The sequence below is a fragment of the Citrus clementina genome, unplaced genomic scaffold (genome assembly GCF_000493195.1).
Source record: "Citrus clementina cultivar Clemenules unplaced genomic scaffold, Citrus_clementina_v1.0 scaffold_2, whole genome shotgun sequence".
Lineage (NCBI taxonomy): Eukaryota > Viridiplantae > Streptophyta > Magnoliopsida > Sapindales > Rutaceae > Citrus > Citrus x clementina.
The window spans coordinates 10,526,680-10,546,470 of NW_006262688.1; the positions used below are offsets into that span (position 1 = coordinate 10,526,680).

Here is a 19,791-nt window from a genome sequence, read left to right on the forward strand (position 1 = left end):
GGTGCTAAAAATCCTTCATCATTTGTGCACCCAGCATCCACAAGATAATAACAACCTAAACATTGAGAATGTGAAATAAGATTAATAAAAATTTAATTAGTTTAGGGCTGACTATTCTAAATCTATTAAAATAGTCTTACCGCCTACGTCCACGCCTCCAAGCTCACCCGGCTTGAGAATTTCACTATCCAAGCCTCCCAAGGCTTCAAATGTTTACAATTGACTTCTAAGGTGTCAATGGACCTTTACAACAAGAGATTAGTAATTAATTAAATTAATCTCTTGAGCTTCTCAAATGCTAAATCATGCATCAATTAAATCATACCGGCTTTACAAGAATTTATCGTACTAATTTGTCCGTTGAGCTCTAAACTTTATTCTTAATTTCGTCATTGTCCGTTGAGTGTCTTGAGCTTGATTTCACTTGATTTACTTGCATAAATATTACCCTTCAAAAACTAGTGAAAATGTGAAATACAATATCTATTAAATCATTTAATACATATATTTATTATCATCAAAATTACATTATGTATAGCCTTTTAGGCTAACACATGTAAGAACATGCAAACTTGCTCATCAACAGAAAGTACACTATCCATCTTCAACCTCCCATCACTACGAAGTAGTTCATATAATAACCAAAAAGTTCTTCCATACATCCTAAGTTGATTCACACATTTTATATCATCATTGCCTATCATGTTATCTAGAGTTTAAAGACAAGTTTGATGCCTAGCAAAAGTGCGATTCTTGAGCACATATTTTTCATGAAAGCTTGAAATTATATGGTGCAAGATAACAACTATCATAATGTAGACAGGCGACTTCTGTTTGTGAAACTCGTTTGCAAGTAGGAATAACAAGATTTGTATTTCGTTCATATCTATTCATCATAAGGTTTGTAATTATGTAATTAAAAATAAAATAAACAAAATAGAGCAGCGGACAATCAATAACAAATGTGTGCATGTGATGATACATGGGTAATGTGGAACATGTTATCCATGTGCATATATATTATAAAAACCCACCAAAAGCCGTATAGGGTGAATGGACTTTCAATCCTTGCTTATATAAAGTAAAAATAATTTAATTAATTTTCATAATCAAGCACAAATTGGACAGTGCACTTGACATAGTGGAATAAAATTAGGCAAGTGACATGTCTTCATAATTCAGTTAACTAAAAATAAAATAAAGAGAATAAAGTAATGGACAATTGATAATAATAAGACCCAAATGAAACAAAACTGCTATGAGGAGAAAAATAATAAAAACCCACCAATAGCCGAACAATATATATTAACAATGCAAAAATTAAAGGAATGTTATTGTAAGTTTGGAAAAGGTAAGCAAAATAATTGAGATTTAACTAGGGAAAGCATGTAGATTCACTTACTGATCAAAGGAGAAAGGTGAGTTTTCAATTCTTGCAACCAAGCCAACTACAAAAGAAAAAGGAAAAAAAATCAATTTTAAGATCCATACTTGAAGCCCCAATTTAATTGGAAGATAAGAACTAATTCAAATAATATTTTGAATACCTTTGATTGTTGCTCAGATAATCTAAAACATTTTTTGGAGAATCAAGATTTGTTGAGGAATAAAGATGTGAGTGCTCTGCATTTGATTGAGAGTAATTCTAACTGGGTTTGCTTTCGACTTGATGAAAGAGAAGAGAGGATTGTAGTTTCACTATATTTTTTATCCAAGATAAACCCACCTAAAAAAAGGAATTAATAATCCCAAGATTATGCGATAAAAAGTTGGGCTTATTTTTTAATCTTTACACCCAAACACGGCTTTGGATAGGATTAATATTTTTAGTCTTAAAAATTAGTCTTATCTTGCCTTTATCCCAGCAGCTAGACATAGCCTTAGGTTTCGGTTGCTTTGTTTGTTTGTTTTTTTTTTTTTCATTTTTTTTCAATTTTAACTTTTTGATTTTACATATAATAAAGCTCGGGCTTCTTAGAGGTCCTTAATCAGGCCCATGATACATGAACTTTGTATTTTATGATCTCTTATCCATAATTTTATCCCACGGGCCTAGGCTTGGGTCGGTTCGGATTTTTTTGTTAACCCTACCTTTCACCTCAATTAGAGGTAATAGAAATTTTTATTTTATTTTATTTATTTATTTATTAATAGAATTTTCTAACCTATTATATTGATATATTGTCACACGAAAAATTTAAACAAGTTACACTAACTAGCGCTAACACAAAAATAGTAATTAATTAAAGTATAAAAAAAACTTTGTTATGTGCAATTGCACATCTGATATAGGGTGCGTTTATGATTAAGGTTGGGTAGCTATAACTTAAAAGTTACAACACTAAAATTTTTGGTAAATACTAGCTGTTATAACTTGAAAATTATCTTAATATGATTTTCTCTTGTATGATGAAAAATCTACTATATCTTTAATAATTTTGTCAAAATTATTATTAAAACAAGATATTTACTATACACTATTAACTTTTATTTTATAATTACAGTTTTTTTCCACAACAGTTATAGCTTAAAAGATACAACACCTCAATCTCACACAGGTTCATAGTAGCGTTAAGTGATTACTTATTTATCGTTTCATTTACATACCGTGAATAATTTCATATCTTGCTTACATTATTTGATGACCTAACTCACACTACAAATATAAAGGAAAATGTTATAAATATTTCTGTTTTGATAAGAAAAAATACAAATGTTGCCATACTCAATCTTCGCTAATATTGCACACACTTTATAAAGCATTGGTATTTAGACTAAAAGGTGATTTTTTTTTTTTGGTTTTCGGTGAATTAATTATTTAAAAAAAATCACCCAAAACGATCTCATTTCGGGTGAATTTTTTTTTTTTTTTTGGTCACTCTTTAGTACACTTACCATTTTTCCACCTTATAATATGTCGAAGGGTTGATCGAAATAATTGACCTTACTTTGAAATAAAGGCAGAGTAGTTTCATCCACATTCTCTAGGACTTGGATCTAGGAGCATATGAGCCAGAAACTAAAGCTCCTTTTTCTTTTATCACTTGAGCGTGCGAGTTTTTTGCATTTGGAAATTAAAAGGACCCCCACTGAGGCCACCGTGTTTTTGGCACCGGCCGAAAGCTAGACATTATAACACGGTCAGTGTCGACTTGATCATGACTTGCGTTCGTTAAATTTTCTTCTCTCTTGGCATACATAGTGTCCCATATTTTGATCATATTGACTTTAAGGCTAGTTAGCTTTTTTCTGTTGCTATGTACATAATCATTAGTTTTGAAATTATTCATCAATCATGTTTATAAAGCACTAAAATGTGACACAAAATCGAAAATTAACACTGATATTGCATGCAACATACTTTCCCCGTTTCCTTTAATCTTTATACTTTCCTTCTTTTTCTTTTGATGATCTTTATTTTAATTTTTCATGCCTGTACTGTACTAACTACCATACGCGGAGTTCAGTGAAAGGCAGATAAGTGTCGCAGCATACATAGTAATTAAAAGCCAAATGCTTTCCTTGTGGGTTTTACTTGGCTAATCAGAAAGCTGCTGCTGTATCAGGATCACTCACGTATGATTAATTTTACAGTCGTCCTTGATAAAACAAGTGCCTTCATTTATTAACTGGATTTATTAACAAGCTAGTGAAGCTTAATTTTTGAGCAACCACATGAATTTATCTTCAAACGGAGAAGTCAAAAATAGGATGAAATGGGAAATTAAAAAAGTATGAAACAGATAGTTTTAGATAAAAACATCAACGTGCTTTGCTACATACATATATTTCCATGTAATATGACTGGCTTGCAGTTATATTACAAGAGTGCTTAATTAAGTAGTGATAGAGAAAAGGTAAGAGTTTATTTTAAGGAACAAGGCTAAGTAAAGCCTATGGTACGTACTAGAATATCCAGCCTTTTGCCACTGGAAATATTCTCTAAAATCCAGTTGCGCTAAGACACTACAACCTCCACATCAGAGATGAAACATTGCCAAAATATAGCAATAATGGAGCTCAAAAGTGCCTCTATGCTTTGCCCCCACCACTTCATCTCCCTTTTTATCAAAAATAAAAGCCACTATTTTAAAGGGATCCGCTTTCAGGTCAGGGTTCAAGAGAATATGCATGGATCATCTCTCTTCAACTCATTCAATATACATTTTTTTTTTTAAGCACAACTTTTGTATCTCCCATCAAGCACTCAATGCCACCTTTTCTTCCCTGCAAAGTTTCATAATACTAAATTCGATTCTATGTCTCACCACCACTTTATTGTCAACTTTGATTTAATCCATTTGAGGAAATATTCAACTCATGATTTGTGCTGATATTATCAAATCCAGCCGTTGATGGATGATGGGTGGCAGCTGATGGCTTGCACACCAACACCCAAGAAGTCTCTTGTTTGTCCTCCAGCACTCTCTGCTTGACGGTCACTCTGCAAGTGCCGGCGTTTAGCCGGCGGCGGCATTTGTAGCTGACTCAAACTCGAGATGTCACTAGCTGATGATATTTCAACATCGTTTCCAAGATGACGATCAGCTATTGCATTTGAACAATACATTAATCCACAATATTTGTTACCATCCTGAACTTGATTAATATTGCTACTACACTTGAATCCCAAACTCCCTAAGAATAACGAGGGATCGGTTGATGCTGAACCAATCTGTGCAGCTTTCTGCAGCAAAGCTGTGGCTGACATATTCGCCGCAGCTGCTGCTGCTTGTGTTTGATGGGTGGTTGTCTGTTGTTGTTGGGAACTATACAAGGATGGAACGTTAACACTCACAAGCTGATGATGGTGATTTGCAGTTGCAGCAGCTTCCTTAACATCTGTTAATGGAAGTGAAGCGCTTGCTATTGCCGGGGCTTCAGAAGCATTATTTGAAGACTGTTTATTATTACCAAACACCCAATTGAAATGATAATCCGACGGTGGAGGATGGTCACCGTACATGGCTTCTGAACTCACAGAACCAAGTTGTTGAATTTCCGTGAGATTGCTGCCTACTGTTTCGTGGCCTTGGGATCCCGGGGCCATCCACAGCGAGAGACCTCGCCTCGTTTGGTCAATAGTTTCATCAGCACCACCGCCGGGGATTGGCTTGAAAATTGAGGAAAAATGTTGTGCCACGCTAGGTCCTAGTGGAGTCCCCATGAAATGATAACTGATACTGCCATTGGCCAAGCTGTTCATGCTAGATGCTGCATTTACTCTAGCAGTTTCTTCAGCTAAGGCATCACAGAATGCCCTATGCGTGATAAAGCTATCTCGCCTGTGCCCAAACAAAATCCATACACAGTAAATCAGTTTATAAAATAAGCAAAAAAATATAAACTTTTGAATACTAATAAAACCATTTTATCTCTGTGTTCATACACTATAAATACTTTTAATTACAACCACAAAGATCACTTTCATGCTTCAGCATTTCTGCTTTCTTGATTACCGCTTTTTTACATAAAAGATAGTGATATCCTATATCATATTTTGTCACACAGACAAAGGACCTATTACACATACATATATGGTAAAAGCTAATGTAGCAATAATAATACATTACCGTGAAAATACTGTTCCACAGTCACATTTGTATTCCCTGGTGCCGCAGGTTTTAGAGTGAGCTTTCCAGTCGGATTGCACAGCATATCGCTTTGAGCACTTCTCGCACTTCCACTTTTTCTCTCCGTGCTTCCTACAAAAGTGCTTTTTGATACCTGTGAGGTCACCGAGAGCCCTAGAAGGGTGGTGATGGACACAAGTCTTTTCGGGACAGACATAGACTCGCTTTCTTACTTCCTTGCTAGTCCTTTGCTTCAGCTTCCACGGCAGATTATGCCCACGCCGGTGAAGCTGCAGATTCTGATCTCTTTGAAATCCCTTGCCGCATATTTCACACAAGAATCTGTTGGTCGCCATGAGAGTCTTGGGCGACAAGGCTATGACTTCAGCTTCAGGATCTGTTAAACAAGAACAGTTTTAGACAAATTATTATCAAGAAGCAATAAATTAAGCTCTATGAATTACAAAGCTTGCCTGGAGTTCCTGGAAGGTTTCTCTTCTTCTTTGCAGCAGTATTAGGAGGATTATTGGATCCAGCAATAACTGAGTTTTGAACAAAACCATTTGGAATTGTGTCTTCAGGCATCTTATCTAACATGTTTCAAAGGGTTTGGTTTTTGTTTTTGTTTTTTGTTTGCTCTTCTTTGTTGACCTATAATCTATGAGAAGAACCAAAGAAAAAGATAATTTGTCAAAAGGAAATTTAGGATTGTAATTAGAAGAAAACCTCAAGGGAGAATAGGGTAATTTATATCATGAGTATGAACCCTAACAACACAAGCTTAGCTTATATTATAAGCAAAGAACGGATCTCTCATCTCTCTCTATAAAATGCTGCAGTCATTTTAATATAATAAAAATAATAAAAACTAATATTTTGTGGGAGGCGGTGAAAAGTTAAAGTTGAGAGATGGAAATTAAGTGAGAAGCTGGGGAGGGGAGGTGGGCAACCCCCAGAAGAAGGAAAAAATTAAAAAAAAAAACACACACACACATATACGCACAAAGGTGCATGATGACACATATGATGATGTTGAAGAAAAGCTAGTCTCCATGCCTTTCCCATTTGGAATGATTATCCCATAATTTGTTTGCTTTTTGTGTCCTTAATTAATTTTCTAATATCTGTTCCTTACAATCCAACGATTTGTTTAATTAATTAATTAAATACTTTTGTTTTAGGATAAAATATTTGACCATTTGAATATTTCCAATAAGTAACACCGCGCAAAATAAATTAACGTCATCCTTTGTCTCCATTCTAGCTATATGATATAGATTAATTGTCCACTACCAACTGAATTTCATTGTTTGTAATAATCTTTCGAGTCAAGCTATTCCTCTGGTAAATAGAATAGGGACCTTATGTTGATTTGAGCTGTTTTGAACTTTTATGATTTAATTACTTTTAAATTCGTATCTAATAACACTTATAACATAACTATACATTTTGCTCAGCATAGCTCAAATATGCATGAAATTCAGGTCTTGGTAACGAAGAATAGGTATTGAAAGTGAAGTTAAAATATTAAAAATATATTAAAAGAAGTGGCATTTCCACAATATTCATATATATTTGCAAGACTCATTTGACCATTGTGTATTGCATTGCTATTATGGAGATTTATATAAGAGTAATAATATAGTCACAAACTCTTGTACAAACTTATTTTGTACAAACTGATGTGATGTGATAAAATTAGTTGAATTAAATATTTTTTGATTCAATTGATTTATTTTTATTATTTTGTATTTTCATTCAACCAATGAATTAATGGCAAATCAGTTTGTACAAGAGTTTGTGGCTGTATCATCACTCTTTATATAATTAGGAAGTTGGATAGTGGCTCAATCATAATACATGTTACAGCTGGAACAATCAAGGTGTTGTTCTTTTTTTTTTTTTTTTCCCTCCTTTGTTGAAAAGAAAATACTGTAGTTGCATATTAAAGGTGTCGTGTGCTTAACAGAACACAAAACTGTTGCTAACTTCAAGTTACGTACAATTAAATTGACCAATATTCACGCACTAGTTTCCCGCAAGGAAAGTATTTCTTTTTTATTTCAATCAATATTGTCAAGCCAAAAAGCATAAATCAAAACACTTGCGTTTTTCATTTCTTTCGTGTTTGTCAAAGATGGCCATCTATTCTTACTCTTTATTGTCATTTTCCACAAAAGTAAAATTTTTCTCTGGTTTCTGGTTCGGTCAAATGAAAGTAAGAAGACATTTTCCTAAGAGATTTTGAACCGATTACATGTTTATCATAAGGTCATGATTTTCTTTTTGACTCGGTTGAAATCAAACGATAAGATTTTGGACCTGTCTATGGTACAGATTCTGCAACAAACATCTCCCGTCATCCCACCATCCGATTGTCTATTGTTTAGTTTCTCACTCCACATCCAACCACATCCAACGGCTGATGGTGCTGTCTGTAGCTTACAGATTCTGTAAGCTAGTCAAGTCCTAAGATTTTGAGTAACTTGGTTGTCTTACAAAATCTGTCATGCACGTGCCCCATCTGTCAAAGAAGGTAAAATCCAAAGGAAACGACGAAACCATACACATAAAAGGGAATAATCGTCCGGATGACAGTGTGGCCGTGGATCTTCCCACCTTACATTGACTAGATTTTGTTACCCACTTGCCTCTTTAATCTTATTAATATTACTGCTAGTAGCTCAAATAATACAACTTAAACTGGATTCTTTTTCATTAATATAAGAAAAAGTGGGCAAGTTTGATTGGTAGGTCTTTCATTGAATGGTAGACGATGATCAACTTTATACTTTTTCTAGTGATTGATCTTTTTTTCTTTACTTTTCTTTTGATCGATTTTACAGATTTCTATTTGATATGTTTGAGATTTGATCAATCATACCATAACTTGAATTGGGACTGTGAATTTTATGAAAAAATTTGAATTATTTTTTAATGTTTTGGTGAACCTGTGTAAGAGAACTTTATTAGGACAAAGAAGTAATAATACAGCAAAATTATATAGCTAACTCTTGGATGGTGTGAGTGAACTTGAAATGCATTCTAAACAAATTTAAAAAAGAATGACTATGCATTCTCGAGGCTCTCTTAAGGAAGGCATAGATGTGAAATATGCCACATGGTTTTAATTAAAATAAGAGAATCTATAATGAACCTTTGAAAATTTAATCTCTTGCGCTAATTAAGATATAATAATTGTGGGAGAGATTAGCCAAAGTATAGGGAACGGGTTAAAAGACAGCGAGCTGACAAAGGCAGTGAATTTTTGGAAGTGTGAGCAGTCGTCTCCTTGCGGGCTGACTTTTCCTGCTAACCGTAATCATAATCTAATGATGTTCTTGCTTTCTAAATTTGTTTAGTATAAGTTTTTTGGAGTTTTGCTGTTGAACTGTGGCGGCACCAGAATATTCTCTCCTTCTCCAACACATCTCATAGGCCTCAACTTTCAATGAAACCCTTAGCAAGATTCCAATATACAAACCCCACAAAGTCTATTGCTTTGAGGATAAATAATAATAATAATAATAATAATCGCAGAAGTAGTTATAATAATAATAACGGCAATTAATTAATACAACTAACTTAATAATATCTAAATAATTATAGGTATGCATTTGAAATAGAAGGGGTTTGGGGAAAAGCAAAGTGTTGTCACCAAGGGTATGTTTGTTTCGTCGCTTGTCTTTTATTTTGAAAATGAAAGAAGAAGACCAGGTTATATGAATTGTTTATGCAAATTTAAACAAGCCCTAGAAATTATTTACTCATTCCAATGCATAAGCAAGACCAAATACTTCAAAATAACTCCACAAAAAAACGTAGCCAGAGTCACAGACTCAACAGTTCATCATAGATTTTATTATCACTCTTTTTTCCACATATAGTTAAAATGAATGATAATTTTATTTGGAATATGTTTTGTGGCACAAATGCGCATGAAAATCCTACTGTCATGCTATCATGTGTTTAAATTATATAGCACAACATGCTACGGTCTTGCAAAGGTTACTAGTACATTACTATGTAGGTTAGATGTAATTTTTAACAAGCTATATATTTTTTAATCGCATATATTTCTTAGGTTTCAATTTCTTGTTAGATTTTTTATGTTTGATTCCTAAGTTTTGTTTAGTATTGACATTAGGTAGGTGTACCTTAAAAGTTAAACTATTAAAGTATTTGGTAAATACTGTTGTAATTTAGAAAGTAAGCAAGTTGATTTTTTTTATAAGAAAAAAAAATCTTATTATTTTAAAGGTTATGTATACACGCTATCAATTATTATTTCGTAGTTACAAGCTTATAATTTTTTTTCCCACAGAAGTTGTGGCTAATTAAAAGCTGCACCACTTCAATAACAAACAAGGCATTAATCGCATAGCAAAATGGGTTTGGTTATTTAGGAAAAAAAACTTATTAAGTGTAAATTAACATTTCAAACTTACTAATTGAAGGGTAGTTATGTCAAACTAGGGATTGACAATTAATCTTTTAGAGGGAGAGTAGTTTTTGTTGTTGAAAAATATCATAAAAGCAGAGCAGATTTAGATCTAGGAATCCATATACACAGAAACCACATGCTTTGGCTTGTCAAAGGTTAGCGAATATATGCTTTTGGGAAAAAAAAAGGGGGCTGCTTATCTTTTTTTATTTAATTTTCCTTTCCTTTTTTCCCTTTACTTTTTATTATCTGCGATACACATGCCACAACCTAGAAGGGACTCTTTGCATTTAACCAACCGTTGCTACAAGCACAAAAAAGGCAGTGCTTTGAATATTCTTCTGAATTTTGGGTTTGCCACTTTGTTTTATTATATTGCCAAGGCTGTCTTCTGAAAAAACATAAAAAAAAAACAAACAAATATTGATGATAATGAGGAACCCAGTTAATTTCAATTATTAATTTGTAATCAAAATCAGTACATTAGTGCAATTAATAATTGGAGTATCATACAAGAAAATGTTAATTAATGTATGGATATGAGAGCAAGTTTATTAGGATCAATAGTTTTAATACTAGTGCATTATTTCATTCTATTTTATTTTATTTTGGTTCATAGAACAGTAGAATGAACACCACTCTTGATTAATTTATTTTATGTATATCCAAAATGGAGAAAAAAGAATGTGACTGAATTATGGCTGGCTGCTGTATTTAGACCATTTCCAAGATCCTGTTTGATATTTGGAATCTTTTTCCATGTTCAAATCCATATAAAAATCTTTATAAAACATTTATTATTATACACCATTTTAATTGATACAAAAATAGGGCCTCTTCCACACTTGTTTATTCGGTAGGATAAGCCTCCGGAGCTTCTAAAAGACAACATGCAAGAGTCGTATCAGGCCTTCACTCTTTGCTTTCTTTGACAAATATTGCATACTGATTTTTCACTGAATTGAAAGTACTACTACAATTACTATTGTTTTTTTTTTCCCTTTCTTTTTAACACTCAGATATAATGCGCCATTGGCTCTCATAGTCCAGTGCTAACAACTCATTTAGAGTGAGTTCACGTTGTGCTGCAATTACAGGATTGATCAATTTCTCTTTAAACAGGGATAGTTTATTTACCCCCTTGAAAATGGGAGTAGTTTCTTCATTTAGAAGTAGTAGTTTGAGCTGCACCATAATAAAAATGATGTCAATTAGTTCCGATCTATAAACTTATGATTATAAATTATCAACCATATCATATGTAAAGAAAAAAGCTCGTATAAGGTGTCAATTCAATTGGACCCTGATTTTCTTATAATCTACGCTTTAACCAAGTGATATAAATTAACCCGACCATAATTCAAGGAAAACTGATTAATGGAAGACAAAGTACTATTCATCCAGGTCATTTGATTGAATAGTATAGGTTAGATAGAAGAGAGAAATAATAAAGAAAAGGAGACAAGGTTCTTATTCATGATCTCCTCATCAATTAATGCAAATTTTCAAAAGCATTAAAGCATATTAACGATATCGGAGAGGACAAGTGGGTTTCGTGAAAGTTAACATCAACCATTCTCATGCAGAAGCAATAGTATTACCATATATAGAGAGTGAGAGATCATGAGACGAGATTAAAGCACGTATGTGTCACTTAGTGGACGATATTGGATTCCAATATCATTGCTCTAATTGACGAAGCCATAACATCAGTCTTTTGATCTATCTCAAAGACCTTGGTCAAATTGACAAGACAGCACAAATACTGTTTTAAAAAGATGTTACCGTCGTTTCTTAAAGTGCAATTTGCAACGCGCATGCAAAATTATTGCAGCTTCATCAGGTGTCTGTATGGCTCCGTTTGGTACTCCTTAATTTAGAATTTTATGGATAGTTACATAATTAAGTTTGAATTAATTATTCAATTAATTCTTATATTATATCGCAGGATTTGAATATATTCTCTCATAATTTAGTTTTTTTCTAATATTTAAAGGAGATTTTGACATGTGTGATTTAAATAATTTTATGAAAAAATTTAATTTACTCTTTATCTTTTCTTATTAAGCACAAAAACGCATATTTTGGATCAAATTCAAATTCTAGAACTAACTAAAAACAAAAAGAGCTTAACTTCTTTTTATCTTCTTCCTTCTCAATCATCATAAAAAGCAATCATAATACAGTAAGGATCTACATTCAGACAAAAATTTTACTCTTCATCATCTTCACCTCTTGCCTTCTTCTTTTTATTCGCACATGTGGCTTGCAATCCCTCTTTCATCCTTAGGGCCAGTTTGGAAATGATGTAATTTTAAAAATAATTATTGTTAGTTGTGTTGTAGAAATAATCAGTTGTAAAGAAAATCAGTTAAGTGTTTCGTAAATTTTATTTTCAAAAGTATTATGAGTTTTGAAAACAGTTATGAACATTTGATAAATCTTACTGTTAACTGCTGAGAGAAAACAAATGCATAAAATGTACATAATGTAGGATAATATATTGATTTTATTTTTTTTATTTTTTATCGTAAAACAATTGGTAATTAAATTTATAATATAGTGAAACACATTTAATAATAATTCGACCAATAAATTGATATTAATAAATTTATATTGATGAATTATATTAAAAATTTATTAAAATATTAATTTTATTTCCAATTTGAATAAGGATAATTTTGGGTTTAGTTAATAATTTTAAGGATATTTATGGAATTGTATTAAAGGATAAAATTGATTTTCAAAATTATAATTTAAAAGTTACTCATTTTCTGCTTTTCAAAATTAACTGTAGAACATGCTGATTTTGACAAAAGTAATTTTGGTTTTCTTTTACCAAACACTAAAATTAGCTTTTGTATTTCTAAAATCACTTTTAAGTCTCCTAAAAGCAATTCCAAATAGACCCTTAGCCTTTAACAATATCCAATTATCAATTATAAATTGGATTGAACAAATCAAACTTTGCTCAAATCTTGGTGGAGGTTGAAGCAACGACGACAATATTATTTTATGACTTAATAGTTTTCTTGGATCAGATCAATACTTGTATCCAAAGTTAAAGTTTGAGATGAGGGAAGTAGAGTAAAAGTAGCCACAGAAACGAAGAAAGCCATAACAAAAAGGTAAAATTGAAAAAAAAAAATTAATGCCAATTTGCTGTTAGGTAGTGTTTATGTATTTAATAAGGGACGATAAAAGCAAATTAAATGCCACTTCATATTGGATTTACGATTGTAGCAATCTTAGAATAATTAAGAAGACCACTATATATGCTCATGTTCATGAACAATCATTTAGCGAATGGTAATATATGTACTCATGCAATGGCATACCAAGAAGATTGATGACTCACTTTTTGGCTTGGAAAGGCAAAGTTAAAGTCTTAAAAAAAGAACCCACTATCTCCCTCTTCTCATCAAAAGTGAATCGTGAATATGTAAGCTACTTAAGTCATGATCCCTTTCAAGGGAATAGAGTAGGGACCATAATTCATTCCACGTAAAAGAGAGAGACAGAAAGCGAGCAAATAATGCCCAAAGTAAAGCATTAATTAAGCCTTAATTAATTGTAAAATGAGAAGGACACAATTAATGTCCCCATCAAATTTGTGACCACTACTGAATAAGAAGCTCCACCAAGAAGCTAAGACAATAACTTATATGGTGATCGTCCACTGTTAATCATTGAATCATAATTGACAAATGAGATCGAGGAGGACACAACAGACAAATGCTTGTTCAAAACTATCTTCGATAAAGGAAGTATTCAAATATTCAAAAGAAATTAAAGGCTTCCAGTCGGTTTGTCACTAGCTATATATTAGTGTTGGCTGAATGAAAGCAGAAAAGGAAATATTTTATGAAGGAAATTTGATAAAAAAGTGATCTTTGTTGTCTAATATTTTTCCCATATTCGATGGCGATCACATTAAAAAATGGATCTCCCCACAGATATAGTCTACATCGAGCATAACCAATTAGATAGCTAGAGATAGAGATATTTACAAACAATTGTTTTGATATATAACTGTTGGAGAAACAACTGATAAGTAAGTCCAATTAGGGTCCAACAATAATATTAAATATGTGTTTTAATAACATTTTTAATATAGACCGTAGAATTTTTTATCTGTAAGGGCGGAGCTGTCTCAGGCTAACAGGGACTCTGGCTTCTATAGACTCAAAAATAAATAAATAAATAAATATACAGTATAAATTTGAAAGTTTTGTTGCTTGACCATATAACTTTAAAAGTTTAGCACTTTAACCCAAATCATTAAATACTCTTTTTTATTTTTAATCATAAAATATTGACCTTTATAACATTTGGCCCTCGAAATTTTTTTGTCGGCCTCTGCCGCTTCTTGTATGTTGCTATTTTAATTTTCGCTTGCACAATATTTATAAATTCTTACATTCACCAGACTGAACTAATGATTTTTTAAACCACGGATTAACTAGTGAAAAATTCGATCCTCGAAACTTAATTAAACCCATCAAGTCAAATGATGATTACTCCCTGCTGTTTTTTATGAATTGATTGAGCATTTAATTTTGAATGATACACATAAGATACAAACCTCATGTGCTGATAAAAAGTGGTGCTTTATTTCATTTAGTTTTTAGAGAAATCTGTAAATATTTGGCAAATGCAACTTTCTTTGAAAAATATATTTTTGATTGGGTAGGGTTCTGTTACATGCTTCCTCAAGGACCTCAACGGTACTCTCGACAGTCATTTATTATTATTATTATTATTATTATTATTTCACTTGTCGGATTCAAATTTGGGCATTTTGATTTGCCTCAATACTATCTTCTTGCATCGTGGGCTGGATATCCATATTTGGGGTTAAATTTAAGCCATGAGTGGTGCAATTAGTACAACTATTTTCTCACAACCCCTTCTCTCATGCAACCCATTTAACAATTTCAAATGCTAACGTCTACTCTTATAACACTACCTTCAATACCCTGAACACCCTTGTTCGCTATGATTATTAAAAAAAAAAAGTCTATATAAAGAATTAGGGTCTAATAATCGACCTGAATTTACATCAGAAAAGTGATGGGGTTTGAGAAACAAGAGGACAATAAATGTAATTTTAGCAAAATAATCCATTTTTATACGCAGGATATGGTATTATCCAAGGAGGAGTGGAGAAACTTTGGCAAAATAATGAACCTCCAACTAGAAGCAGAAATGATAATATTTTTTTTTGTCGTGAGGAGGTTTTTTCTTTATACAAATTTCTTATTCTAGAATGCTTGAAACAGAAAAGTTTCATGACTGCTTCAATTGCATGTATTAGCATTAATGAAGCATCAAATCTAAAAAAGAAGAAGAAGAAGAAGCAGAAATAACATAGGAGATGGCGATTTAGAAAGCTTCTAAAGACAGAGATGTGTTTATAAATATTGAAAATTAACTCATCAAATTTGGTTGAACAATTTACAATCTCACTGGAGGCCATAAAATAACGATAAAGACTTATGAACAAAATAATCAACTGTTTATTAGTTAAGTTTTTTCTCTGTTATTTTGAATATGGGTGCAGAGGAGAGAAGTTTTATATCCAAATTACAACCCGGATTGCCTGGCTGAATGCAAGAGTTCCATTAGATTTTTTTTTATTTTTTTAAATTTTGATGTAATTTTGCTGTGTGGTTAAAATTGTAAAAACAAAACTGGGGTTTTAATAGGATTGTTGAGGAGTGCCAATAATGCTACATTTAAGTCATTTCATCCTAGTTGGGTTGCTATGGCACTTGATCTATTGGTTTGGGCTTTGAGTTTCTTGAACTTCTTTTTGAAATGGGATATTATTAATTTACTACTAAAGTTTTACTGACATATCATGTCAGTACCAAGGTTTGCCGAAAAGTACATTTTACTACCAAAGGTTTGCGCGGTTATTATTTTACTACTAATTCGTTAATAAAACGTTAGTGCTCAACGAAAATAATGTTAAAAGACGATTCTGCCCCCAGGAACATAAAAGACAATTTTACCCTTTGAAAAGAAAGAAACAACAAAAGCAAAAATTACAAGAAATGCTCAAGAAAATAGCCGTTAGAACCAAAAACATCTATTTTCTTGGCTTATAAAAGCTAGAATTTACAGGCTTACAAACATATTAGCAAACCATTTCATCAACACCAGTAGCCTCACAGTCATAATCAACACAGTAGCCTTATAAACACACTAGCAAACCCATTTGAAACACCCCAGCAACCTCACTTGAATACTAACAACCCCATCTCAGCAGCAACAATCTTATTTCAAACACACTAGCAACCTCACTTAAACACTAACACCCCTATTTCAAACACACCGGTGGCCTCATTTCAACCCTAACAACCCTATATCAACAGCAGCCTGATACTAAATACCTGCAATTCTGAAACACACCAGCAATCCCATAGTAAACACCTGCAACCTCAGACTAAACACCAGTAATCTCACACTAAAAGTACTAAAATTTAAACACTTTTGTCATACAAAAACAACAAGAATAAGGCACAACAAATACTTGAATTCATTGAAAACATAATATCCACCTCTTTCCTATCTTCAGTCAAAACCAAACAATTTTCACCCTTCACACATATAAATTCAAACAGAAAAATGGCCTCCAGCAGCCAAAAATTGAGGATCTGCATCAATTGATTCATTGTCAGAGCTAGATCCCCCATCATCCATAACTCCTGCATCCTTAGCTATGTTTTGGTGATTTATACGACTACCATCAGCAGCAAATTCCTTCTTAAAATCTGACAACCAATCATCATCGTTGTTGTCATCAACATTCTGATGAACATTCTCATTCCTAACATCTATGCCTTCACTCTTGGAAGGTGATTCATTTTCATCAGCATCAGCCTCACACCCAACATTCTCAGCAAGGTTTGTTTGTGGCCCATCAATGCCTCCAAGCCTAGATAATGGTTCATTTCCACTTTCATTTACCCATGCAACTTGCTCTGCAGATAGCTGAACTCCTAAGGCATGTAGTAGCGATTGTATCACCCCACCAAGTTCTAAATCAGGACGTAGGGTTGGCAACACACTGACTTTAAATATTGGCACTTGTAATGAGTCATGTGCCGTGAACATAATTCGCAACATTGCATCAGTATCTACAATAACTTCCACATTATTCCTTGGGCTGGTGACAAGTAATTGTACACTTTCATGAGTGGTTTGTTAGCCTATATGGCTATAAATATTGATTTTGATGATAACAAACCACATGTATTTATTAAGTAAAGATGTATGAATTGTGCTTTTATAATAAGAAAATGATGTTATGGAATTAAAGCATTTTGGACTAAAATGAAAGTAATTTTAAAATCTTTGATAGTATTTTAAATTTCGGATTTGGACCTATTTGAAATTATTTAAATGTTTTTGGGCCATTCTATAATTTCATAAAGTTTGGGCGAAGTCATAATTTCAGAAAGTTGTGGGTTTGAGAAAGCATTATTTAAAATTCTGAAATTGGACCTATTTGCAAACTTTTATAACGTTTTGGGCCATACTACAGTTTTATAAAGTTTTGGGGTTAAAATGTAAATTTCGGGAAATATTTTACTGTAGCAAGCGGCTTACCGGATACTGATAAACGGCAGGCCGAATTCGAGGCAGAAAGCACCAGAACGAAAACGGCTTACCGGATTCCTGAAACCGGCAAGCCGGTTAGGCAAAATTTTGAATTTTGCCTTAACGGTAACATAAATCCGGCTTACCGGATTCCATTAAACGGCAAACCGGTTAGCCCAGAATGTGAGTAACGGCTAGTTTTCGAGCTCAAGCTATAAGAACTCAAATCCAACTCATTTTGAAGCTCTCCAACAAGCAAGAACAAAAAGCACACGTGATATCTTGAGCCTTCAACTTGTCAAACACAAAACATTGAATCATTCATTGTTCTTCATCATTGTATATCTACTCATTGAGTGAGATTTATTGCAATCTTCATTTCTTCATTTCATTTGTAAGAATTTGAGTGAGTGAAACACTTGAGTGGAGAGATTGGGAGATAATCTCTTCATTGTAAAGGTTTATTGACACCTCGAAGTCAATTGTATTCGGTTGAAGCCTCGGAAAGGCTTGGTTAGTGAAATCCTCGAGCTTGGATCGCTTGGAGGCGTGGACGTAGGCGGGGATTGCCGAACCACGTAAAAATTCGTGTGTTTGTTTTTATTCTTCCTTACTCTTTAATTATTGCGCTATTATTGAACTTATTATTTTCAATTATTGTTAAGACATTAGATTGCTTGTTGTGTGGATTTGTTAGGATAAATTTTTAAAATTCCAATTCACCCCCCCTCTTGGGTTGCACACTTGTATTTCATGGTTAACCCGTCTTCACTTGTAATCTTCACCACCTCATTCTTCAGCTGCAGCAGACTGCATTCATCTGGTTCAATCAACCATTTACAATGGTTCTTGCCTTTGTAGATTATATGTAGTTGTATTGGTAACATGATTTGCAAAAAGCAACCAGTGAACAAAAATTGGTAACATTAATTCTAGTAATATGAACATAACACAATTCACAACTTAATTATAAAAAGCAAACAATAACATAAATTCTTATACTGGTAACAAGATCCACAATAAATAAGGAAAAATTCTCAAAGCTAGATCTCCAACAATAACAGAATTAACAAAAAATTAACAAAATTAACAAAATTATAATGTCAATACCATGGACAACGACAAAGAACACATTAACAAAAAATTATGCTACAAAATTAATATTATAATCTATGAAATTCAAGTATTATTCACAACAAAAAACAATAACAATTTAATTAACGAAAAAATTAATGAACTATAAGTGAATAAAAAGGCAGAGTCAACAGCTCACTAGTGGAGTCGGTCGTCACTCAGTTGCCAAGGAGACAGATCGGAGACGGAGGTTTCACAGTGGAGTCGACCGTCACTCAGCAGCAATGAAGAGAGATCGGAGACGGAGGTTTCAGAATGAAAGAGGGGGTTTAGCTTAAATATTCTGTCAAAACGTTGTGTTTTACTTCAACTCAAAATGTCTTTAATGCCCTTATATCCGGAAATGGCTTTTATGCCCTTATTACATCAACAACACATCAACAATTTTTTAACGTTGTTAACGGATTCGTAGTAAAATGATAATTGCGCAAACCTTTGGTTGTAAAATACACTTTTCGACAAATCTTGGTACTGACATAATATGTCAGTAAAACTTTAGTAGTAAATTGATAATATTTCTTTTGAAATTATCATAGTATAATTTACTGATATTACAATTAAGTGTCAAATTTGGATTCCTCTGTGATGTTGTAATTTTTTTTTATAGTATCAATAACATTTTAATTATGTACCATTGGATTTAATTAATGGTACACAATATTTGTAGTAAAGAAAAAATAAATCATTTAAAAATAATGATAAACAATTTGTTAATTGTGTAAGGGTGGATAATTTTGTAAACTAACTATGACCACCCTTAGAGTTTGAAATAATTTCACTTAAATAGTATATTTTATTTAAACTTATTTTGCAATCTTCCTTTAAATTTGAAATGTGGTAATCTTTTTTAAATAAATTTTCCAAAATCTATTACCATTAAGTATAAAATATAATGGTAGGTTATTTAACACAAATCAAATAAATAAGTTGCAATTGCAAAATTTATATATGATATAATACTAATAAATAACACAACTAAGTACATATATTTAAGTAAATGTCATAGTTACATCAATAAACTCATTGGTGAGA

At 32.5% G+C, this 19,791-nt stretch overlaps 1 protein-coding gene across 1 annotated transcript; it reads right to left on the reverse strand.

The window, feature by feature from the left end:
• Positions 1-3,814: 3,814 nt before the first annotated feature.
• Positions 3,815-6,321, reverse strand: LOC18051843 (zinc finger protein NUTCRACKER). Its single transcript, XM_006446649.2, has 3 exons — positions 6,047-6,321; positions 5,574-5,970; positions 3,815-5,285 (listed from the first exon to the last, which is right to left on the reverse strand). The coding sequence occupies exons 1-3, from the start codon at positions 6,168-6,170 to the stop codon at positions 4,340-4,342; spliced, it is 1,467 nt and encodes a 488-aa protein (XP_006446712.1). The 5' UTR covers positions 6,171-6,321; the 3' UTR covers positions 3,815-4,339.
• Between the last annotated feature and the right edge of the window lie 13,470 nt (positions 6,322-19,791).